General features: G+C 37.5%; 1 protein-coding gene across 12 annotated transcripts in view; it reads left to right on the forward strand.

The window, feature by feature from the left end:
- The window catches only part of OXR1 (oxidation resistance 1), a 285,831-nt gene that overhangs the window by 210,863 nt on the left and 48,447 nt on the right, over window positions 1-26,521 (forward strand). For 10 of the 12 annotated variants that reach the window (XM_040586186.1, XM_040586192.1, XM_040586183.1 and 7 more), the window contains 4 exons: window positions 9,596-9,678; window positions 18,747-18,854; window positions 20,031-20,150; window positions 25,149-25,301. In XM_040586186.1, coding sequence (XP_040442120.1) covers window positions 9,596-9,678; window positions 18,747-18,854; window positions 20,031-20,150; window positions 25,149-25,301 — 464 coding nt within the window. Of the gene's footprint in view, window positions 1-6,276; window positions 6,283-9,595; window positions 9,679-18,746; window positions 18,855-20,030; window positions 20,151-25,148; window positions 25,302-26,521 lie in introns of all 12 variants that reach the window. The other 2 variants (XM_040586191.1, XM_040586188.1) reach the window with 2 other exon arrangements.

Here is a 26,521-nt window from a genome sequence, read left to right on the forward strand (position 1 = left end):
CCATAAATCACTGTTCTGAGCCTGTGTACTACTTTAGGGATATGTAGAACAGTATAGAATATTTCTTAGTGAGGAGGAAGAAGACACTGGGAGACTGGGTAGTGCCATAGGAGGCTCTAAACCTGTTTAACCAGTTTACATTGTGTCAGCAGCCGAGTAAGTGAAATAACTTTAGAAAGGTGTTCTGTCTTTTTAATGATTTTGGTGGAGGATAAAATTACAAGGAGAACCATAAATTCTAGAGAAAGCATCTGGATTTAATAAAGATGCTACCTATAATTTCAGTGTGTAAAGTTGCTTTTTTTTTTTAAAGGTGGCTTTGTAAGCCTTTGAAATATAACTTCTAAAGACAGTCTATTGATAAATTCTAGAAGGAGCTAGTATGTATGTATGTGTTCAAGGCCTGGATTTACCTAGAAACTTTGGCTTGAACAGAATGTAGCTGCCTTGTTTATTGGTATTGTAGGTGTTCCTATGTTGAAGTTGCATGTGTTTTTATTTGCTTTAAGATGCAACTCAAGGCTTAAGGGAATGTGTGATTAAGGATTATCTTTACTGCAGAATTAACTTGAGTGTTCAGTTTAATTTGCATCTCATCTATACAAACATCTTACTTAAATGAGTCAACAGCATGTCTCATAGTTTAGCATGCTGTTTGCTTTGTGTGCTGTGTGAGAGGGAGTGTAGCTAGCAGTGAGGGGTATGGTTATGCTGCCTTTCTGTGATGCTGATGAGGCCATAGCTTGAATATCTTCCTTGGTTTGGTGTACCGCTGTTATTAGAAGGCTGCTAAGAAACTGTAGACAGTTCAGCCAGTATGTTTAGAGGCGTAGGATTTATGGCCTGTGAGGAAGGACTGAGGGAGCTGGGCTTTAGTCCTACGAAGAGGAAACACTGGCAGCTTAAAAGCAATCTAGTTGTGACCTTGTATGTAAGAAGAATGTGCTCCTTTAGGTAGTGGTAAGACATGATAAAAGAAGGGGCAACAGACATGAGAGTTAGCTTGGGAGGTTCAAATTGGACAATGGAAAACCTCACAAGAAGAGTGGCCCATCACTGGGACAGGTCACAGTTTTAAGCTGACCTAATTTGATGTTGACAATATTAAAGAGCTTTCTCCCAGGTAACACTCTGATTCTGTGAGGATATTCTTCCATACCTGGACTCTCATGCCTCTTCCCTCCTAGACCTTTTCACCTCATTTCCATCTGTGGTCACTTAATGGAAGGAGAAGATACTGCACAGGCAGTCTTGATTTCCTGCAGTATGTCTCTCATTAAGTACGGAAGTTAAAGAACTGAAAATCAGTCACTCAGGATTCCATGTTCAGAGAGTCCTCGTAATCGGTCTATTGGGAAAACTGTTTTAGCTGCTTCCTATTAAAAGGGTTTTTTTTCTGTTGTTGCTGGTTTTCTCCCTAAGGCTCAACTTGATTGTTCAGTTCTGAACCATGTGGCCTATGGGTTTATTTACTTTTTTTCTTATCAGTTTTCGAGTCTTGATTAGCATGATAGCCATACACAGTATATCCAGTAAGCCATGTGGCCCGTCAGTCCTCTGTACTGTGGTGAAGATAGCAGCAGTGTGTTAGAAAGATAAATGTGCAGGGGCAAGTTATATTACATTTGTCAAGCTCTGCTGTAAAAATTAGTATCCTCATTTCTAAAAATCTGTTTTGGAATAAAGCAGACATATGAACGAGATATGTCATTCCCTCACTTCATGTATATTCAGTACTTCACTTCTAAGAAATCATCTTTAACAGGTGTATGATAAAGTATGAGAGAGGCTTCACACTGGGGAGAGACAGTTCTGCGAGTTTTCTTGCACACACTGTTCTGGGTGAAGCACATGTGAAATGTACCAGCAGCCTTTACAAAGATGCTAATGCTTAGTTTTCATGTCTGAAAATACTTCAGTTGGTACAGGCATAAGAAGCAAATGTGATCTTGGAATGTAGCAGGCTGGTGACTCAGTCATCTTGTGATATGGTAATGTAGGCACAATCTCTTCTTCTGATTTATGTGCTACTAGTATATAGAAATTCTTAAGTATTCCCTCAGTGTATGTGATGTTAAATGATCTTTTAATTCATGTTATGCTTTGCCTAGCCTTTGCTGTTGATTGTGCTTCCCAGTTTCTTTGCTGATATGCAACTGAGCTGTTTCAAAAACTAGTCCATTTGGAACTCATTAATATACCCCTCCATTCTGCTAGTTTCAATTTCACTCTCCCGTTTAGTGAATTTTTTATATAACTTACAGTTCTTAGCCCATTTTTTACTGTTCAATAGAATTATGATATATCAGATGATCAGACTGAAGTTCAGTTCATATTGGTTTCAGTCATCTGCTTGATTAGTTTATAATCTAAAGTTTATTCTACTTCGACTGTATTGCATTTCTAATGTGTCATGTTGCATTTTTATCTTAATTATTCTGTTTAATTTCAATTTCTAACACTAAAACAGTTTTGATGATGGTGTTTTATCAAGAACCTGCACGTTCAGGGCTGCCTTTCAACTTGCTACGTGTATGAATAATACCTTCCTGTTCATCAGTAAGCAACACCTCACTGCGTTCGATGTGTGGATCTCCCTCTGGCTTGGCTTGGTGGTGGCCTCATGCACCTGCATTGCCTGCCAGAAAAATGTAGGAGGAATCAGTTACAGATAACTTGAAATGCAAGCAAGACTGTTTAGTCCTGCTTAAAGTAGGGAAGACTGACTTCAGGCTAGATTTCTCAGTGCTTTATCCAGCTGGGCCTTGAAAATGTCTAAGGATGGAAACTGCATAACTGCTCTGGGCGATTAAGATCTTTACCTTTTATCCAGTGACAAGCTCTCCTGTTTGTCTATTATGTTTGTTGTCTTTTGTTCTTCTACTATGCTATATATAAAGAGCCTGGCTCTTGTCATCTTGGCACCTGTGACACCTGTGGGGCAGTTGCCTAGAAGGTGCAGGAAAGCTGCTGTTACAGTCCTTTAAAACTATCTCTGCTTCAGGCTGGAGAAGCTCTGTTCTCTTAGCCTCTACTCACAGCCCACTACTATGTTGATGGCCCTTCCCTGCAATACCTTTCATTTATTGATGTCTTTTTTTACGTTGAAAGGGATTGGGAGGGAGGGGGATGGTGACGCTAAAGCAGGTATTCCAAAAGCAGAATGCCAAGTTAAGGAGAATAGTTCCTTCTCTCTGGTTCTTTCAGTCTGCTGGCTATGCTTCTATTAATACAGCTGAGGATGTTGTTGGCCCATCTTGTTGGCAAGGTACTATGCTGTCTTGTGTTCAGCTTGCTGCCTACTAAGACCCCTAGGGTTTTTTCAGCAGAGCTGCTTCCTGGCCAGTGTTGAAAGGGCTCTTCCTTCCCATGCAGCGGATTGTTGACCTGTTGAATTTTATAAGGTTGCTGTCAGCTTGTTCCTCCAGCCTGTCCAGGTCCCTCTGCATGACAGTCCTGCCCTCGAGTATGTTGATTGGTCCCCTGAGTTCAATGTCATCTGAAAACCTAATGCAACAAACTTGTACGTTAAGATGTTTACTGAGGCATTGGGTGTAACTTCACATATGCAGTAGATCTGTTTGCATGTTAGCAGAGCGGATGTAGTGCACAAGTCTGCATGGTTAGGATAAACTGACTGACATTGAGCCCTTCAAAAACTAAGCAAAGTGTAAATTTTTTAAGATGTGTAAGGATAATTTGATATTGCTGTGTGATGGTCAAACTGCTTGTTTGGTATTGTGCAGACTTGAAGATGTACAGCTAAATGGGCTTAAATATTTGAAAGATGTGGACAATAATTACTGATTGGAAAAGCTGACTTCCTTTCCTGTTCCAGTAGACCAGCCACGATTTTTGCAAGTTTTCATTAATATATACGTGTGCTGTGTGGAGAGGTTGTACAATAGGTGGAGATTGCAGTTGGGTAGGCTTTAATATATTGAATTGTATACATGCATCTTTCAGATGGAACAGGGAAGGAAGCTTACTGTTGTTAACATATGCTGTAGCATAAGCTGAAAATTTGGTGAAGCGTTTGTTTACCCTGAACATGAAATGTTATTTTAGAAGAAAGCCCCAGTGACGCATATACCAGGAGTGTCATGCACGAAGCTGGCTTTGTCTCCTAGCCATTTGGAGAAGTGGTCTGCCTTAAATTTGTTTCTATTTAATTGTTTTTTGTCCTTAAATCATGCATTTAATTATTTCTGCCTATCTGCTGTGCAGCAGACTGGATAGCAGAAACCAGTTTTGTGTTAGGGGAACCACAATGAACTCGAATTAGTGCTGAATCTATGTTGCAGGAAAAAGCTATTTTGATGTGTTTGAAGTGTTGATGCAGCATTAACAAGGTCTTGGTTTTATTGAGGAAAAACTTGAACCAAAGAATCATGTGGAGAACAGTGATAGGGATCAAGAGTTTTGAGAGCATGGCTTACTTGGAAAGAGTGTATTGCAGAATATGTAGCAGTTGCTTCTTAGCCAGAGGAGACTAAAGGGTTCATTGTTTATGACACTGCCTTGGTGTGAAAACCTACCATTTTGGCTAGAAAACTGTAAGCTACTATTAGGGTATCTTTGTTTCCGATTCCTAAGACATTGGAAGATAACAGACAATAATACTGCAGTAATTAATTAGCACAAGCATACCTAACTGCAGAAGGAGGAGAAGGGTCAAGGAGGCAGTTGCTTTACTGGGGTGTAGCCCCTGCTGTTAGGAACCCCAAGTCACCAAGCCTTATGGAATATAAGAGTTTTCTACTTCAGTCCTTTTTATGAATAGATTATAAATATGTAATTGTTACTGAGCAGACCTAATCTAATAAAGATGTAATATCTATGCTTCCTCTGTTTTATCAATCAGACAGTTATTACATGTGCTGCTAAATAGCAACGTATTTGAGAATATTTCAAAGAAAGACTACTTTTCTTTCCTTTCTTGTGATTCAGGGTTTTAATAATCTTTCCACATATGTGTTGCATCTTTTTTGTTTTCTTAAGATCCTGTGAGAAATTGTGCCCTAGACGAGCATTTAACAAGGTTGCTGCCTCAGCCTTTTTCTTAAACACATATAAACCTAATGCATAACTTGCAGTTTGGGGGGAGGGAGATAAATAATCTTTTTCTCATATTCTTGATCATAATAAGCTCAGTTAATAGTTGTTTACAACTTTAATTAATTGTTGACTTGTTCAGCTTGCTTTATCTCAGATGATGCTTGTTTGGTTTATCAATTTATTCCTCTGACAAAAGTGATCTTAGTAATTCTGTTAACATTTCAATGACTAGAAGATCAGCAGCTGAGAAACATTGCAAGTTATTTGAGATTGAAGCTTATCAGGCAGAAAAATCACAGGGTAAAGGAAAACTTTTATCTTCAAGCTCTGCATAGAGCAAAATAGATTCTCTTAAGCAGTTCTTTGCATGTATCATTGCACTGTTACTCACAGTACAAATCTTGAGTTCTCTTTACCAGCTCTTAATTGCCCGAAGTCCAAAGGATGTGCTTGAAGCATCAGGAAACTGAAAGTCTACAGTTCAGCTCAGATGGCATACTAGAAAATGAGAAATGTTATTCTTGTTATGTCAGTTTGAACTAGCAATGCCACAGCAATATTTTCAGTCAACCAGAACTCAGTGGCACAGGGCTGTACAGAGGCGATTAGTAGAACTCCCTGTATAAATGTTAGAATTTAACTTCAGTTGTCTTCAAATCTCAGTGGCGTAATGCCACTGACTATTGTATGTTTTAAGGTCAAAGCTGCCTCATTGAAAACTATGTTCCTGAAACATAATACTCAAAAAAAACCCCTTTTCCTATCTTGTGTAAGTATGTTGGCATAGCAAGTCCTCCCTCTGGTTATGTTGATGATCATATGTAACCATTCTTACATAAGTTTTCCTATGCACACGTTCAAAATGACACCAGACCAATACTCAGTCTGAACACCACCTTTTCTATCTTTATAGTTCTAGTTTTTAAATACTAGACAGTTGAAACATTTTCTTGTCATTTGTGGATCTGTCAAGTACTACTTCACTTAATTGTTTGAAGCTGTTGCAGAGGCCTGATCCTGTAAAAAGGGAGTTCAGAATTAAAGCGTCAACCCTGATGTTACAAAAGGTGTGGTCTTATTTCTGTCTAAACTAGCATGGTTGGAGACATGATAACCCAGCACTACAGATCCTCTTGTTAAACAAATTACTGTTGACTCCTGAGGCTGTGTGGTTGGTGGTGTCAGGTTTTTCTTATACCTATGGTCTGAGAACATCAGCCTTTGGTAGTCTGGCCAGCTCACTGCTGTCAGATAAGATGATTGTGTGCAGCCTCACAAGATGAGCTCGTGTATCAGGAAAATAAGTAAAACAGAAGGATAAGCCTGAGTTTCATTGATGCTGAGGTCTTTTCAGACTACTGCATCCTATGCTGGCAGTTGTTTCCACTTTCACATGCTTCCTAGAATACTACAAGCACAAGGATGGCTGAAAGATGCATTTACTTCCCTCTCAAAAGTAGCCTGCTTGTTCAGCAAGAGAGAGTTTGAGGCTTTGCAGTATGCCGTCAGGGGGGTTGAATTCATGTCTGTGCTACTCTGACCTATTTTTACAATTTAAGTATCTTCTAGTTTTGTTTCTGAGACAGATGAAATTTTCAGCTCTGTATGGACAGCTCAAGCACTCAGGCTGTGGGCAGAGTTGTGGATTTGGATAGTGGTGCTTGGCCAGCTGGGTAGTCAGTGCACGGGTAGCTCAGCACTGCCTGCCTCCATCTCTTCGTGACTTGGGGGACTTGGGTCACAGCAGGTTAGAAACACTTTAGCCCTGTATCCATATAGTGAGGGGGAAATACCACTGACACAGAGAGAAGGAATGAAAGTGGCACTGATGGGAAGAGTAGGGATTACTGTCTTGGGTATGGGAGGGGGTGACATTTAAAAAAAAAAAAATGGAAAATTGCAGATCATGTTATGTCTGTGGGGAATTTGTGCTAGGAGTTCTCCTGGCATCTGCTTTCCTCCAGGGTGCCTCCAACAGAGACTATCCTTTCCTGCCCCTACCCCTTGGCTGCTATTACTTTCATAAAGTTACCAGAGTATTCTGAAGTCTAAACCAGCAGGGCCTTCTGCCCTGAAGAACAAATAACTTTTCTTTATTTTTGACATAAGGAACAGAAGTAGTTATTTGCGCAAGAATTATTTTACTGTTCAGTTACTTTAGAGGAAGAAGATAAGCTAATCTTGACCTCTTGAGCAGCACCTGTCTGCAAAGTCTTTAGACACTCAAACATGAACTAGTAAGAAGAAAAAGGAAACTTAAATTTGGGTTAGGAACGAAAAAACCTGCAAATGACATTGGGCTATACAAATGGAGTGTGTATATACATTTGTGGTATGGGGCAGCTTTATTTCTCTCTGATGGGGGGAGTGGGGAGTGGGGAGTAGAAGAAGATGCTTGTTCTGCAGTGGGGTGCTCCATCTACAGATTATTAAGACATTTATGGGATCCTGGTTGAGATCAGTCTTCCTTCAGCTGCATCTTTTGACTTCTGGTTAGGAGTATTTGAACCAGACTGCTGTTGAAAGTGATTAGGCTACTGGCAAAGCTTGTGATATGGGCTAAAAAGTTTGTAACAGCTACAGTCAAGCAGCTGTTGCAGTTTTTCAGTGTCTTGCTGAGAAGGCACCTGTTGTGTTGCAAGGTCAGGTAGAAACTTCTGTAACAAAATACTTGACCTGGAAAAGGAGAATGTTGGCTACTATTAAGTCTGCACACAAACTTCCAGTGTATTTTATTTGTTACTGAGTTGGCTTACTTTCTCCTAGAGACATTTGTAGCGTCTTTTAAAAAGTATTAATATAATCAGAAATAAAGGCTGCTTTAGGTAACTTTTTAAAAGCTGCTATTGGTAAATAAGGGAAGAAATATCTTTTAATGTATTGGCTGAAGATAGCAGGATGTAGAATTACAGTGTCTTGATTTTCAGAATTTCTAAAAAGATTTTTAAATTAGGCTTAGTCTTGACTGTCATTTATAGCTATAAAAAACTTGGTATAATTAGTGTCATCTATAGATCGGTTTTTCTTGTAGGTGTGGGAACATTCCCTCTCAGACTTCATTCAATATATAAAAAAATTAGTCCAATGTTTATTTCCTGATTATACCCCAGAAGACTGCTTATGTTGAATGAGCTAGAAATCACTTTTGCTGTTGTCCTCTGTACCTTGCCCTATATAGCAAATGTAAAATGTTTGCTGGGTTTTTTTGTGGTGGATTTTGTGTGTTCTGTTTTCTTTTTTTTTTTTTTGGCACTGCAGAACTTCCTGTGTAGTTTGTGTTGGGGTTTTTTTTCCCTTTCATACCTTGATAGTTTCAGCTATCCATGTGGAAATTTGGGAGGGGGTACATGAAATTCATGCAAGTATTTGCTTAATCTCTTCAAGTGTTGCAGTGGGGATACTAGTTAAAAATAATAATGCACAGAAGTTGCTGTCAATTTATAGCAGGCTTCCTTAATACCTAAGGTGAAGCTTAAATAGACATACAGTACGTTTTCTATTGTCAATCTAGCTATACTTTTTTTTTAAAAAAATATACTTTGTAAGATTTGTTTCTTCTATTCAGTTTGGTTTGAAATATTTGACTAAATGTATTCAGTTTGTGGTAACAGAAATTTGAATGTATCAAAATGGGAATATAACCAATACTATTATAGCAAGAAAATCTCATCCACATAAGTATTTTGGGCACCTTAGCAGCAGTTGTTTAACTGTTGAAGGTGAAGACCTTGTGACAGAGACCTAATTTAAGAGATTAACCTCAAAAATATGTGTGTATATAAATTGATAAACCACTTTTCTAGAGATGTAGAATTCAATGCTTACATGATTCAACAGGAAGTACACTGTTGCATTTGTAATAAATGTTAAGTCAATTAGTGTAAAAAAAGTAGGGTATACTTAGGCACAAATTGTTGGTTTGACCTATGAAATGGAGGTCATCAAAGTAGTGCCCCAATAAAAAGAACACTTCTTAACTTGTGTTATTTAGAATCTTTATTGTTTATGTACAGGCTGTATGTGTTTGCTACAGATGGATAATTGTGATGGTAAACACTAATGCTCTTTGGTTTATAATAAAGCTATAAATACTCTGTACTTACCAAACAGTGACAAAAAATCCCAGCTGATTAGATCAAACATACAGGAACTCTAGATCATCTGCCCTTTAGATGAAAGCAGACTGGATATGATACAAAACCCAATTAAACTCAGTAGTTACAAAGTATTGCTTGCCTGATGGAGTCAATCTCCTATTTAGTCTTCCTTCATTAATAGCTTCCTGGATAGCAGGCAGGTACTTAAGCAGTTAGTTGATTCCCAGTTATCGGTGGTTCATATTGGTCAAATTTGTAAAGCATTGCAGACGAATGATGTCCCTATTCTAGCAGCTGGTTGTCTGTTAGACAGAGGCACCAGGAGCAAGCTGTGTAACTGGTGAATTGAATGTCTGCCCACGGGGCAGTAGTCAGCAGCCTGTGACAGTACTGAGAGAGAAGAATGAATTTAACACGCACGTTGCCTCAATTTTTTTCAGACACTGGCCAGAAGAAGACCCCAGACAAGAAAGATGGGCGACGAATGTCTTTTCAAAAGCCTAAAGGGACTATTGAATATTCTGTAAGTTACTGCTTTATTGTTAGAATGTCATTACATAGCAAGTGCAGACTTAAAGTATCATTACGAAATATAAGCAAAACACAAATGTGCATTACCTTTAATCTTGGAATTCTGTGTATCTGACAGCTATTTTGACAGGAATTAAATCAGGAATTAGCTAGTAGTACTTCAGTAATGCTGGTTGTTTGGTTTTGTTGGTTTTGTTAAATTTAAGGGTTTTTTTCTTAAAGCCCCACAAACTAACAAATCTGACCTGTTCACTTTTGGGCAGCTAGTTAGAAACAGTAAATAATGTTAATTATAATAAAATCATGTGCAAGTTCCCTGCTTTCAGCATTATTAATGAACTGTTGACATCAGGAGAAATAAACAGAATGAAACTGGGGGAGAAGTTTTATCCTGATACTGACCTTCTGGTGTTCTCCTAATTTTCATAGATCTATTACCTTTTAATGTAGAGATCTGTTTCTGCAGCAGTGTCTGAAAATGGAGCCTTTCTCTGCCTGTTCTGTTCTTGAAATGACCCTCAAACTGTGCTGCAGTCAGCTTTTCACATTTGTGGTTACCAAGGGAGACTGAAGTGGGAAGTATCTGTCTTGTGTTATATACTGGAAATATAATTAAGCCTATAAATAATGCTTATAGGGTTGATGTTAAAACAGAAATTCTGTCAGTTATCTTTGAATGCTTTAAGCCAGACATGATAAAATAAAAATGAGAACTTCTTTTTATGAAGTCTTTACTTGACCTCTTGATATTTTCTTATTCCAAAAACAAGAGATCTGGGGGAGACTTAATGTTAAATTAAGCCAAGCTGTGATATAGCTTAACTACTGAGAAGGCTGATAGTCATTTGGAGAGATGCAGAGGATGTGTGTGTTGGAATGAGGAGTTCATTAGTGTGGCTTATATTGGGAATTTGAATATAATTCTAGCCTATACTAAAGACTTCCTTGAAGTTGAAATTAAATATAATAATAAATTTCTGCAGCTTAGGTTCCAGCAGCTGAAGAGTGGTAAAGTAAATGTGACTGGTTCTATTACATTAACCCCATTTTGCCTGAAATAATAAGAAAAAATGCTCAATGGGACTGTAAATCTGGGGTTCCCCTTCAGTCAGTAAATCCTTTCACTTGTCTCTTGCCACCATGTGCATGCATGTACCTTTTTATGTAAGATTGCAGGCAGAGCTAAAGCATCAAGCTTTCCTTTATTAAATCAGTATGTTTGTGCCAAGTTGTCATGTACTTTTGCAGGTTTTTGTGCTCCAGTAGGTGGGGGTTTAGTTGCAAAAATAACTTTCTTAATACATACTGAAATATGCATCACTTCCTTGTGAGTCAGAAAAACGATTCACAAGAATCAAAGACTTTTTGTCATTAAACTTAGTCCAACTTATAAAGGAGCCTGTTGCACGTATGGAACATGGTGTATTTCAGCTTCACAAATGCTGTATTCTGTCTGGTCTTGCTGTACAATTAACTCATGAAGCACTGAAGCTCTGAAAACTTGGTGTTACTTTTGGTTGTGTTGTACACATATGTTTTGATAAAATACACAGATGCAACCCTTAGGAACTGAAGTTATGTTTGCTATATGTATAAGAGAGGTCTGGCAACTATTGTGATAATTTGCTACCGTTATTATTTAAACTTCATTCCTTGTGGAAAGATGAACTTATTTATGTTGGTTTCTACCTTCATCTTACTACTTCTCAAAGCAGCAACACATGCAGACATATAAATACATACATGTGTGTTGCTGCTTTGAGAAGTAGTAGAAGGGCAAAGGCAGAAACAGGACCTTCCCCCACCCAATATTGTTGAAAAGTTAGTGGGTTTTTTTGCCTTTTCTTAATACTAATGTAATGTGTTTGTTTTTCCAGTGGCTATGTGGTTTTAGGAGGGAAGGGCTTATTTGTATTCTTGAAGTTTGTTGTAAGATGTAGTCACACTGATACAGGCTAGGGATTTTTAATTTGAAACAGACTTCCCCACCAGATTTTCTTTTAAAATATATAAAAATATTCTGGGGAAAAATAAACAATAAAACACAATTTTTCTTCAAAGCTAAAGCCAAAAAGCCGTTAAAGATTTTAATCTAACATTCCCAGTGCATAAAATCTTGGAACTGCTGTTCTGTATGTAACACCAGTGAGATGTCTACAGATGTGGTACTAGCTGAAAGAAGCAAGTCCTCAGCTGCCCCTAAATGTTACAGAAAAGTTTGGTTTATTTTCCCTGTTACTGGTTAGTTAGTAAATAGATTATTTTTTTTAAGTTAATATAGTTTCTACTTTTCTGAATGTCAATCAACAGATTAGATCCAAATTGATATCTGTAACTTCAGAATTCAGCTGGTGCTTTAAGCCAATTGTTTTCCCCTACTATGCAAAGCTGATGCATGTGAACAGGCGCTAAGGACCAGTAGAGCAAAACAGATGAAGTGAATTATTTTCAGTAGTTAGAACTTTCTCTAATCCTTTTTGTGTTGTGAAAATAGCGTTTTTATGTTGCTTATTTCTCATAACTTTATTATATTAACACTACATTAGAAGTATTTTGTGTTAACATGTTGTACAAACACAACCACTGTCTGCCTACAGGTGTTAGAGTAGCCAACTACAGATAAATAAAGGAGCATAACCAGTGCTGGCTACTAATCACCAATGATAATAGTATGCTAGCAGTTCTGTGACTTCAACAAAAGCCTTCTAAACCCTCTTTCTTTTGAGGAGGAGAAGGAAATAATTCTGGCTATTTACAGAGGTTTTTTTCTCAAGTGCAATGGATTACACAGGAAAAGCACTAAAAAAATAAATCTATTACAAGTCGAACAGTGGAGGCAGATGATCTGCTTTATCAGTGCTGGAGACTCCACTGTAAGACTTCCCTTTCCTACTTGCTCCCCTTTAACTCTCTGGGGACTGAAGGAGAAGAACACAGTCTGAAATAGCAGATAAGCACCTAATACACTGAGTACGTTGTCCAGATCATGAGAAAAGCCTGATAATTAATGAAGGTCACAGAAGCCTATAGGAGACCAGAGTCTTAAGGCAGAGTTCTAAGCCAGTCCTCAAGTCTTCCTGCATGTGATCTTTTCCTGGTTATTTAGTGGCAAGTCCAGCATCTAGAAACTGGGTCTAGACTTCTTTTTGTTGTTATTTTAGTTAGAAACCAGTTAGATATACTGAGAACAAAACTACAGAGGCTTCTTGAAGTCAGGTTTCTAAGGTAAAACAAGGAGGAGGTTTTGATCCTTTCTTAGCTCAAGGGGTATGGGTGCCAAATGTTTTTGTGGTGACCATCAAACAGATGACATCTTTTGTTAGACTTTGAACCCCCATAAATACTTAGAATTTCTTGTTTAAAGGACTTGCTGAACATACGTGTTTTGAGAGTAGACAAATGGTGAGTAGCTACTAATACTTTTCTAGAATTACTGTGGATTTCACTTTCAGACGTGGGGTAGCTTGGATAGAGAGCGGTAAAGGTTTTTCTCTTTTCTGGTGCAGCTAGTTTTATTGCCATTGTAGGCCTTTATGTGCTGTTTATAGATGACTGAACACTGAAGAGTTTTCACTTTTTCCTTGGTGCTTCTATTTCAAAACCAGGATTTGTGTTCTTGTCTGACACGTTTTTCTTTGAGCAGGCCAGTGTCATGGTCTCTTTCCCAATTTTGAGGAATTTAGAAAATGTGAATCATAATGATGACATTGCTTATCATCATTATGACATATAAATAAAGATGACAACAGATTGCTGTTGTATCTTTTACCTAATTTTAAAATTATTTTTTAAGTTGCTTTTATGTTATTTACAAGTTCTGTTTTCCTGGCGTTGCATATTGTAGAAATCAGATCTATTAACAATTAGGTGATGTAGTCATAATCTGATAATTCTAAAGGGTTGGGTACAACACCAAAATTGTTGTGTTGTCTTCTCCCCTTTATTTTCACCTCTCCTCCTAGTCTTCTCATCTCTTTAATTTTGTTAGTTGCTTTCAGTCCTTTTAACTATTGCTTTATTGTGTTCTGGTTCTTGGACAACTAGTCCTGAAATACTTTAAAAAAAAAAAAAAAACCAAACCACCAAAACAATAACAACAACAAAAAAACAACAAACAACCCTTTGTACACTCTGATTCATATGTATTCAAAGTATAATTTTTAGTGGAAGAATGAGTGAACTCCAGTTGTTGAGATGCAGTGACAGTGAAGTTCGTTAAAATATCAATAGAGAATTTGGGTTTTGTCCTGGTTTCAGCTGAGGTAGAGTTAATTTTTCTTCCTAGTCCCGGGTAGAGTGCTGTGCTCTGGATTTAACATGAGAATAACGTTGAGAACATACTGATGTTTTTTAGTTGTTGCTAAGCAGTGTTTATACTAAGTCAAGGACTTTTCAGCTTCACACACCACCCCACCAGTAAGTAGGCTGAGGCTAGATGAGAAGCTGGGCAGAGACACAGCTGGGACAGCTGACCCCAGCTAACCAAAGGGATATTCCATACCGTATGATGTCATGCTCAGTATATAAACCAGGGGGAAAGGGAGTTCTGCGCAGGAACTGATGAGGCATTGATTGGTGTGTGGTGAGCAATTGCATTGTATATTGCTTGTATATTCTAATTCCTTATTATTAATAATAGTATTTCCACTTCCTTTTCTGCTCTATTAAACTGTCTTTATCTCGACTCACAAATTTTTAGGTTGTTCCCCCCCCCCCCCCCCCCCCAATCAATTCTCTCCCCCATCCCACTCAGGTAGGGGGGAGTGAGTGAGCAGCTACCACAACAGTGTTAAATAAAATTTTTAAAAAACTTTGCTAGCTGCTAATCTGACAGAAATGAAGGCAGTTTGAACCTTAGTTGGTGGTGACTCAGAAGCTATTTGTCTACAGGTGCACACAAGCACACCTGGCAAGCATGGGTATACAAGTAGTGCTCCATAAATGGGAAATGGGTAATGGGATGCACCTCTGATCAAATGGGGGCACAATGATTTGAAGAGTGTGTTCTGATTTGGGATTTTATTGGAAGATGAAGATGGAAGGTATGACTCGTGGCTCTTTCTGTATCTAGTCATACTGTAAAACTTGATTTTAGCTAACTTGCAATTTTAGACTTATCTGTATGCATATGTGAGTATATAAAGTAGAAGTAACTAGGTAATAATGTCTTATGTGTCATATTTCTATGTAAAAGTTGATGACAAGAGGTTTTTGCAACTGAATATAGGAAAGCTATTTCTATTTTAAGAAGCTCTTTTTCAACAAAAGTTGTACAAAGTAGAGTTTGTGTGTGTTAAGTTTAACACAGTCCTGAATATACAATTCATGTTTTCTTTTTTCATTAATCAATGTCTTTCAATCTTTATACTCCAGTCAGTATACTGAAGAAAGAAAAGCCAATGCATGATATATATTGAACTATTTCAAGGCACCAGCTGGCATGCTCGAGTCCATTTCAGATTGTTTCGGGGAATAAAATAGTATTTTCACGTGTCTAGTGGTTGTTTTTGAAGTTTACTTGTATTGGAACAAAACTTGCTGTTATGTTAAAATAATGAAACAAGGCAATCACTTGTTAATCATCTCCCTTTCTCCTCAAAAGGGCACATTTTCCTGTGAAGATTCAGCATAGTGTCTTAATATCCAAATGTTTATATAAAATTCTTAATATTCAGAATAACACTTAAATAGCTACATGCATAAATGTATAGAAAGTTTGCTTTCTGGGAGACATGGAATGACTTTTTGCCCTCCCCTCTAGCATTGAATTGATGGGGAGGGAAAATGATTGGAAAACCTGGAGCGTGGCTGTGGTATGTGGTAGTGCGTTTTTGATGTGTTAGTTCTTAAACTACGCTTTCCACAAAGTTATTCTTGCAGCTTTTGGCTGTTCAGATTCTATTGTTTGAAATAGTAGAAAGCCTGAGAATTGGAAAATAAGCCTTTGAATATAGGGAGCTACTTCAGGAAGTCTTTATTTTGTTAACACCTTCTTTGTTTTAAGAAGGTATCAGTGTTGGTCTCTGAAATCCTGTGTAGTGTGGAGATTCGCCTGTGTAAACTTTACAGCCAAATAAGAAAAGGAAGCTTATATTTGCTATTCTTGTGTTCACGATTTGTGAGATAAACCTTTTAGTTGCCAAGGGATCTCACCAGGTGGTTTTATCTGCAGGATGAAAAGAGTGAATGCACTCTTAAGAGGCTTAAGTTTTGTGGGGTTTTTTAATTGGATGCTTTTAATTAATTTCATATTATAAGTTTAAAATCTCAAATGTTTCAATCCTTAAGTGTTACCTAAGGAATATCTACCTAGCAGCAGTTATTTTCTCTCACATAAATGTTGGGAGGACTTTTGAATTAGTGAAAGCTTTTGATTCTCACTTTACGGTTTGTTTTAGCAATCTTTCTGTATTATGTAGAGCTTCTGATGGGAACGCTACTGTTCCTTGATTTGGTTGTCAGTTTGTTATCTGTTCAACAAGTAGTACGTGTCTAGTCAGGTTAGGGTCCTATTCCAATTTCTGCTTTAGTATCAATTAGAAGCGGTATATGAGAACATTGTTATTTTTTGCATATCTGTGTGATAGTACAGTACTGAATTACTAAGATGTATTACAATACAGTCTTTCATACCTGGAATACTAGTAGAGAGTATTGTTTTTATTATATTATGGAGTTGTATTATAGAGGTGTTTGCCATTTTGTTAACTTAATGGCATGCTATAGAAAGAGTTGTCATAACAAATTGGAAACTTGGTAAAAATCATTAATTGCCATTTGTTTAGCAATACTTATCTGTTTTTTTGTTTTGTTTGGTTTTTTTTCTTCAGTGAATCTAGGCTGACAAATGCACCTTTATAAAATTATAATGAATTCTGTATGGAAAGGAATTCTTAAACTCTTAATTGTGACTCTTAATTACGTTAGTATTCCAGTTATGGCTCTGCTTTTATCTGTTGAACTGTAACTGCCTTCAAAGTACGTTAGACTTGTAGCACTTTTTCCTGCAGGACAACCTTCTTCTCTGTTTGAAGAATATAGTTTTCTTCTTTGTATCTGTCAGTTATACTTTTGTTATTCCTGTACTGTCAACATGTGTTCCCTAACATGACATAACTTTGAAAAACGTTAATAAAGAGAAAGCATTTCTTTTCTTAAATGCTTTTCGGGTGAATGTTCTGTTCAGTGTTAAGTTTAGGAATGTTTAAGCAGGAATGCATTTTTGTAGAGCAGTTACTTAACTTTTTGTATGCTGTTTTTATTTTGCAGCCAATAAGAATGCCATTTGCCAGCTATTCTTGCAATGCAAATAAAATGTGTTAAAATACTAAATATTTAATTACCCAATACTAACTAACGCTATGACCTGTTGGTACATATTCTTCCACTCTGGCAGAACATTTGCTACTCCTATGAAGAATGAATGTGCCTTGTTACATTGTACTGACAGCAAAACATATGTTTATTAGTTATATGGCATATACCAATTCAACTGGAACAGTCCACAATAGAGTATGACTGGAAGTAGGCTAGTCCAATGTATGTTTTATCACTTACCTCTATTGCAGTGTGGTTATGGAAACAGTATTTCAGTCTTGGTTCCAAATGCTGCCTTTTTTCTGTGTGACTACGTAAGGTCAAGGTCTACTGTCAGAGCCAGCCAGTACCAAAAACTGTTAAAACTTGGATGCTCAGAGACTCTTTTTTTTCTCTCCTCTCATTTTTTTTTTCTGCCCCAGTTCAACCATTCAAGCAGAAGTAAAGGATACCTACGTTTAAGTCTAGCAACAGCTGACAAGGCATACATGACATGGTGCTCCTGCATACTTTTCAGGAAGTGAGGGAAGGAGCAGAGGATACCCAGTGGTTATGCAGAGATAGTAGCCACTGGCGTTCTCAAAACAGTTGTGTGTCGAGCATACATTATGAAGAAAAACATGGTTTTGTCTTTTACTTTTTAACCCCTTCCTCACTTTTCCCTTGAAAATTAAGTAAAGAAAAGGGAATTTAGAAGAGAAAGCATTATTTCCTGTAATTGTCTAGAAAAGTTAAAGTGAACAGGCTGAAAATAGAAGGAAAATTAAACCTGTGAATAATTAGTTTGATACTTGCTATTTATATAGAGTGGAAGGTGTATAACTTCTGCAGATATAGAAAGAGGGACAAATGAGAAGACATTTAAGACAGGAGTCAGTGGATATTCTTTTTTTTCTAGCTGTGCTCCCTGTTTAGTAACACAAATGTAGCTTTGCTTATATTGCTTCATCTTCTTTTAGCTGATTGATTTTTTCCTGATGCAGTGTTTATGAAGCTCTGTGCCATTACACAATAAAATTCTTTTGTTGTATACACCCTTCTTGTATCTTCACCATTAAGTGGTTGATATGAATTCTTTATTTTGAAATACTCTCTGTGAATAAAACTTTTTTTTCTTTGCCACCTTCTGTTTGTTCATATTGAATAAATTTTGGGAGATGGTGGTGAAAATGGGCTTGGAAAATTCTTTGCTCAGAAATCACTCACTCAAAATGCTTATGCTCCATCTGCTGTTGTACTCATTGACCTGTTTTGCTTCAGTATTTTTGCTTTTTATCTTAGTGATGGATTTTACTTGAAAGTTGAGTTAACAGAAGCTTATTTCAATGGGAAGAGAGCGTGTTACCATATAGACATTGCTTTAGCTTTTCTGTAAGTGAAGAATGGTTGAAGAGGGAGAATGAAGGGTTCTGTGAAACTAGTCAGTCATGTATTGGACTCGTGGTACCCAGCAGTGAATTTGTAGACCAGAATTTCAGCTCAGAGTGTGTGACTGAGACTTCGTCCCCCTGGCAACATAGTGGGCAGGCAGTTGCCCTTACATGGGGTTGCAATAGATGAGTATTTAAGGGTAGGTATGCTTTTTTGGGAGTTGGGCTTTAGGGTTTTTTGAGCAATCATAACATACAAAGACTTAAAAGTTCATCAACATCTTGATAAAACTACACATGATAAAATGTGTAAGCTGCTATTTGAACTAACTGCTTACAGGTTTGTTTTTCTTTTTCTCCCCAATTGATACAGGTGGAATCAAGAGATACTTTAAACAGTATTGCCTTGAAATTTGATACAACACCCAATGAACTGGTTCAATTAAATAAGCTTTTCTCCAGAGCAGTCGTTCCTGGACAGGTACTATTACACTATATATGTTACTTACCCAACAAAGACATTTTTCTGTTTCTCATCTCTACCAGAGAAAGTGTTAAAGTACTCTTACTGGTTTTGGTTTTCCTATTGGCTTTGTAAAAGATTTTCACTTTTTCTCTTGTTGGTGAATTCCTTGTGCCAATTTAATAACTGTCTAACAAGGGAACATGTAATGAAGCTATCTTGTCTCTCTTACATAAGATCAGAGGACTTGTAAAGCTAAATTTACTTAATGGTATAATAACAATTGCGTACAAGCTGAGTTGTTACTTTGCAAATACAGCAGGCTGTTTACCAGCTCTAGCTCAGAAGACAAATTCACAGTACAGCTTACAAACAACATTCCTGACTCCATGCTACTGCCTGCAATTCTATTGTAATAAATTGAACAATGTTTCTATTCCAGTCTGACAACTTGCTGTGTCTAGCAGCAGTATGTGAACTATCATTCACTTTTTATAGGTCATTATTGCTTCCATGTTTTTCTTTCCCTCTTTTGCCTTCACTTCTCACTTCTCTTTGAAAGCCGCGTCTGAGAACAAGTGATAGGCCAGCTACAGTGTTAACAATTTGCCATTCAATATTAGCTCTCTGTTTGAAAAAATCCTGTTTTTATTTCAGTTTGTTGCAAAACTTTGTCTAGGTAGCTTGAATGCCACCTATGTCCAGAGTAATGTATTTAAGAGGTGAATAGCTTAAGCTGATTATTTCCCCCCCCCCCCCCCCCCCCCCTTACATTCAGTGTTAAGAGCTGTATCTATGAATTTTTTCCCAACCTTTTTCTTGGTTCCTTAAATAAGGAAAATGAAAAAAGCAAGAGAAATAATTGGGCAGGTCTTCCTTGGACACTGTATTGGGTGTCTCTGGTATGCTGTATACTTCTAATGCTTTCTGTCTGAGCTTTTCCCTCTATTATTATGACTAGAAATCAATCTTATATCAAGATAACATTTTAAAACTTGAAAAGCTAAAACTAAGAAGCACTTTGTGTGATGTTGGTTTTTCTCTCAACTCATAATTTTTGTTAAAATTAACGGGAGTAGGAATGTTTTTTTTATAGCTTATTTTGAGAAAGCATAGCAAATATACCTGAACTGGTAGGAAACGTAAAGTAAACCTGAAAGCATAACTTCTAACTACATTATATCTTCTTTATAGATTTTGTATGTTCCTGATCCAGACTACATTTCTAGTGTGGACAGCTCCCCCTCTCTAAGTCCTATAAGTCCCCTATCGCCTACATCTTCTGAAGCAGAGCTTGACAAGGCTACAGTAAATGTAGGTATACCTGTTGTCCTTGAAATTAATTTTCCCTTACAAGATAAATGTTACAGATGCTATGCTTTCTTCTTAAACTGTCCTTTTGTTTTCGAAAGAAAGTACTTAACAACACTTGGAGTTGAAAAATAAAATAGTACCTTTTAAAAAGCTTTTAATCTTTGTAAGTGACAGTTTTCTGTGTGAAAACTGATTTGAAGGCAATTTATTTGTAGCAAAATACTATCCTTACATGCTGAAGTCTTAAATACTAGTTCCTGTTGTTTTTCTGTATTTATTATTTTTCGGAACTAGTTAAAACATATTAGTCTTATTGATAGTTTTTGTAGCAAGGATGCATTGGCAAGAATACTCAAGTAGCTAAAAGGTAAAGGGCTCTCTCTGCTTCCTGTAGGGGAGTGTGGTGGTTCTCTAGTTTGATTTAGCAAAATGAGGTAAAGAAAAGAGTCTGTCTCAGCGAAGGACTAAATCAGAATTTATTATAGCTGGTTTCTATTCAATAGTTCTACCTTTGTAGACTTTCAAATACTAAAATTGTTTAGGCATCAAAGCTGTGGTGTAATTAAGCTCAAATGCAGAGTTTTGGCTAGGAGCTAGCTTTGTGAAAGCATGTCTTTCTAGGAACGCTCTTTACTGTTAACAGAATTCCAAGACAAGAACTCCAACCAGAAAGATGCAATATCAGAGCCTGAGCTTCTCTGCAGTTCATGCAATTATGACCTTATTCAGATGTTTCTTAATATGTCACTGTGATTCTTCTACCAGTTATTATCTTTTGTCTTGGATAACAAGCTTTTTTGATAACACTACCTGATAGTACTCAGTCAAGCTGTCAAATGTATACTCCAGGGTTCTGTGTGCTCAAAGTTTAGGATGTTTTGAGATTTAAAGCATTTATTTATTTGCTTGCATGACTTGTTCCAGAGAAGTTTGTATTTAAAGGTATTGCTTTGTTGGTGAATACGTTCCCAAGCTGCATTACAAAGGCTGTGATGACCCTTCTACTGAAAATTAATGTTTGGTTTTGCTGTTAACGCCTTTAGTCTGACCTAGTACGCCTGATCCCGTGAGATGTCTGCTGTCATTTGTACAGAGTAATTTCTTTTATGTTTTATGGAAAACAGAAGGTGGTGTAGCAGAGGAAACAGACTAGTCTGCAAGAATACATTTTTTCCATATCAGTCTCAGAATGACTGTTAGTGTTAGGATAGGCCTACCCATATAGCATATGTTGTGAGCAGTTACTCAAGGGAAAATAGTTAGCTTTACTATGAGAAATCAGAGCTCTTCCTACAATAAACTAGATCCCATATCAGAAAAATACTTTATTTTTGCTCTTGTGAATTAATTTGTATAGCTTGTTTTATGTAGTAGATAAGGAGGCTTAATCATGTAATCATATCTGTAGTTTATTTGGAACTTCTATTGAGTGTATGCGCAAAGCAGAAATAAAAGCTTGAAAATGTAGAAGAAACAAAGATTAAAATATTTTAAAGTTAAAATCCTTTTACGCAAAAGGTGGTTTTGTTTAGTGTAGGCAGTTCAATGTTAGCAACAATTTATGTAACTGACATTGTATTGTTGCAGGGCTGTTCTGTGCATATCATTACATGTCAAGGATCGCTCCAAGCGGTTCGTAAATGCTTCAGGGAAAGTCAAACAAGCAACGTGACAATATAAAAAGTTTCTGAGGTCTTTCAAAGTACATGTAAGGAGGGAAGGGAGATTCCTAGATACAGTTTGTCAAAAGAAAGCAGAAAACAGAAATCACTTCCACTTGTCAATGTGGACTCTGTGTGTGTATGTGTGTGTTTGGTTTTGTTCTTCAAAAAGTCTATCCAGCAACACAAAAGCACTTAACTTCCATTTGGGCAATTAAAGCTGGAGGGTTTGTTCTTCCTTTTAGCACCTGTTTTCCAGGTTTCTCTCCTCTCTTTGCTGACTGTTGTGCTTATGAACGAAAGAAATACTAGCATATATTCTCTAATGCCTCCGTATGGATTTCTGTCATCTTTCGACTCTGCTCCAATTTTGACTCCAGATTTGCAGTTTAAATTTAAGCATATTTCAGGGTAAAGAGGATACATTATTCTCCCTGTATAATGCAAAGCAGTTTTCTCTCTTTTACAGTCATTGAAATCAATGAGTTCTTGCTAGAAATTGAGTGAGATGACTAAGCAAAATCTGAGGCAAAATATAAACTATGATATGTTCTGTTCTTTTGTTTGTTTGATAAAACATGTGAGTAACTTAACACAACCATGTGACTAAATACAAACCAGCATGGGGCTAATATGACCTGCATAACCCTGTCATGTTTTTTTATGTTGCTACACTTAAGCTAGAATTTTAGTGTGTATTTCAGTAAGTTTGTTAGTGTCAGTGTGTGTATAAGAACTCAGATTTTTTATTTTTTTTTTTTAAAACCTTTCTTATGCTGCTGGGTTTTGGAAGGGTTTCTTCATTCAGCAGTGTGATGTGCACGTATTTGAGAAGTTCCAATAAGCTTTACTACCTTACAAAATTTAAAATCCACTTAAAAATAATTAGTGACAAGGGTGTAATTATTAAATTTCAAAGTCTGCTCCTAGTAGTTTGTTTGCTTCTGTGTCATGTGGCAATATGAATGAGAAATAGCTGGCTTATTCACAGTGGACTTGGATATCAGCTGAGGACTGTTGCAGTGCTTGCTAAGTTACATGCGTCACAAAGGTGACCACATAATTTTTAGAAGAAATGCATATATAGAAGAAGGATTAATCTCCAGGAAGTTTGGGTTTTAGTTGTATCCCCATTAGCTTTTTCAGCAAAACCCAGTTCAGTGTTCTATAAGTTGCTTTGGCTTCTTTTGTTTGCTTTCTAACTAAAATTAAAAGATGCTGACAAAGGTTAAAGTAGTGCCAGATGAGATGGTGAGCTGAAAACAATTGTGCATAGTGTTCCTGGATATGGTTAAAGGCATTTAGCTGCAATCTGTACTAGTGAATAGAACTAAACAGCAGAGCAGAAAACCAGAGGCAACATAGTTCATTCGCACTTTTTTTATAAATAGTGTTTTTTTATTAGTAAGTAAAATTAGCAATTATTTATGAAATGGCAGTCTTCAAATGTTGGTTAAGCTCTAAACCAGGGCTGCTGTGACTATAAAACAGGCTTTGGTGCAACCTGCGTGCTATACATGCAGCTTTTCTTTGAAAACATATTTTTTTCACTGTCTATCCTGCCCATGGTATGGTTTCCATGTTCACTGCTTTGTTAGATGTACTGTTAGAGTGCAAGCTACAGAACTCTTCCTATTATCTGCCCAGGAAAGTCATGAAGGAAACCCTTTGGAAGTTATGTCCAGGCATGTGAAAGACTAAGATGGTTGGAAATAGCCAGAGGGAATTTGCAAAGGGTATATTGTGCCTGACTGAAGTGATTGCTTTCTGTGATGAGATGACTGGCTCAGCAGATAGGAGGGAAGAGTGGTGCATGTTATTTTACCTTGACTAGAGCTAGGCCTTTGACACTGTCCTAAGGCAGCTGTGTTGTAACACTGGGGAAATGTGAACTGAATGGGTGTGCTACAAGATGGGTTGGAATAATTGACAGGATCTTTGGGCTCAAAGAGGTTTAGCGTTTGTCTGTGTGGTTGGTAATTTTTTGTTTTTCTGTGGCAATAGTTACAAATCCTTGAGTATTCCTGTTGGGGCTAATACTGTTTATAATCTGCCCATCAGTGACTTGACTGGTGGGACAGAAGACAGAATGCACTGTCAGCAAGCTTGGGCCAGGAGGACAGCAAAAACTGGGGAAAGTGATCAATACACTGAAGGGAAGGGCAAGGGCTGCTCATCAGAGAGACACTGGAGAGATGAAGTAGCAGAAACCTTATGAAGTTCAACGACAGCAAAGACCTGTCTGGGAGAGAAAGAGCCTCACTTGGCAGTACAAGGTGAGGATTGGTAGCTGTGTAGCAGCTTTACAGAAAAAGGCTAAGGGCCAAGGAGAGATACAGGCTAGCGTCTTGGTGGAGATGCTGAACAATGTCTACTTGTGATGGTGAAGGCTAATCGCATGCCAGGTGGCAGATGAAAGAGGAATACCAACAGGTTAAGGGAAATAGTTATTCCACTGCCTGGGAGGGCTTGTGACGCTGCATTTGCAGTGTTACGTCCACTTCTGGCACCTCCAGTATAAGGCAAAGATTGACACGCTATTAAGATGTTCAGGGAATGGAAACATATGAGGCACAAGGATTGGCCAAGAACTGTTTTTTTTCAGTCTGGAGAAGAAAATACTAATGGACAGCATGACTTCTGTGTTGTACTACCTAGTAGACAGGTCAGAGGGAGCGAAAGGAGAGTTGGGGTCTTCAGAGGCCCATTGTAAAACAATGAGCAGCAACAGCTGCCAGTTGCTGCGTGAGAGGTCCTGGTCAAATAACAGGAAAATATTTTTCACTGTGAGGGTGGTTAAACACAGGTTTCCTGAAAAGGCTGTGGATTCTCCAGCCTTGAAGACTTAACTGGAAAGGCCATGAGCAACATGATCTAATGCAGGGTTAGGCCTGCTCTGAGCACAGGGTTGGACTAGCTGACGTTCCGACAGTGGGTATACTATTATGGGAGACATTTAATAGCACTTCTGTTGAAGCTGGAAAGTAACCCTTTCTGCTAACTTCCTCTCAAATTTTGCATGTGACAGTACATCAGATAGTATCCCTCTGTGAGTTCTGATCATTATTTTGTTGTTTATTCCCAGGTTGATTCTGTGTGTCTTTGCCCACCTGCGTTTCTTATTATGGGCTGGTTAAGCTTTGCTTCATTAGTTATGTACACTGTCAGGTCAAAGCAGTCCTTTTAAACCTCAGTGGATTTGGAACCCCATTTTTACGTTTCCTTTCGTGTCAAAGAAAAAAAAAATACACAATAGAAGATCTCTTAAAGTTAATATTAAAAAAGCCAGGTTGCTAAGTTGTTGTTTGTTTGTTTGTTCTTTAATATTCCCTTTTAGGATCCAGATGGAGTCCAACAGAAAGAGTTGGTTGCTTCAACAGGACATGTATGTGTTCGTCCTACAAGAGTGGTATCATCTACCTCCGAAGAGGAGGAAGCATTTACAGAGAAATTTCTAAAAATTAATTGCAAGTACATCACTAATGGCAAGGTACTTAAACATTCAGGTTTTACTGTTACTATATGGGATGCAAAAATTGAGTACATCGAAACCATAAACATGCAGTAAAATTTAGTTACGGATAGGTAGATGGACCAGCTTATATACATACATATGTCTATATAAAAATATTCAGGTTTTCTATTCACTGTTTCCTTTGGATTCCCAGACCACTTGTTTCTTGGACATGGTGCGGGCAGTTAATATGGGATTAACCTGTGACAAACTTCCCTATAGCCATCCTATTAAGTGATTCTCTAGTGTTGAGGGCATGAGGGCTGTTTGTTATGTTAATATCTCTCATAATAATTCTCTTTACTTACAGTGAAGAGGTGCATGCCTTAAACTATGACAAAATATGTAGTTGGCTACCTTCACTTCTGTTTTCCTAAAGCAGAACAGTATGAGCAGGATTAACCTTTGATTCTGTAAACAAACACTTCTGCATTGGGTATAGTATGGTAGAAATACTGGGGTCTTTTACTTATTTTTCTTTTTTGCAGCAGTAGTTACAGTTCTCTCAGCAGTGTCCTTACACAAATGCCTCCAAGTTAGTGCACTTAATTAATTTCCATTCGGCTCATTGGTGCACAAGTCTTCTGCAGATTTTTAGAGACTGAGATAACTCAAAAGGCTTTACCTCAGAACACTTTAGGAAAGAACAAAATCTATTGCTCTCCCACCCCACCAAAAAATTGCTATTAGACACTTCAATCATCAAAAAGCATGTCTTCACTCAAGTGGAATGAATGCAAAGAAATTCAAAACAATCATAGTATTTCCTCCTTCACCAGGAGTCTTGAGTATGTATATACAAATACTTCTGACTGTGTTGCTCAGCAGTAGGCTTGCAGATAAGTTACACTAATGATAAACAGATTAACAAGAATCACCTAAAACTGCGTATTGTTTTTTTTGTCTTTGCCAAGGGAAAGGATTGCAGATCGATATATTTCTAGACTTGAAGCCTTTTGACAGTGCAGGTATATTGGGAAGAGCTGTATGTTAGAAGTTGGAGCGAAAGTACTGGTAAAAGCTTTGTTTGTTACTTTGGTGTACTTTTGCGGTTAATTTACTTCACTCCTTGCATTCTGTCCCTGGGTGACTTCTTAGGCTGATCCTAGACAAGCTCTTACTTACCGGTAACTGTAACACTGGTAAGTGCTGTGATGCAGAGGAGTTGAGAACTGTGAGCCTCTGTTAGAAACTGG

Source organism: Falco naumanni, chromosome 3, assembly GCF_017639655.2.
Source record: "Falco naumanni isolate bFalNau1 chromosome 3, bFalNau1.pat, whole genome shotgun sequence".
Classification (NCBI taxonomy): domain Eukaryota; kingdom Metazoa; phylum Chordata; class Aves; order Falconiformes; family Falconidae; genus Falco; species Falco naumanni.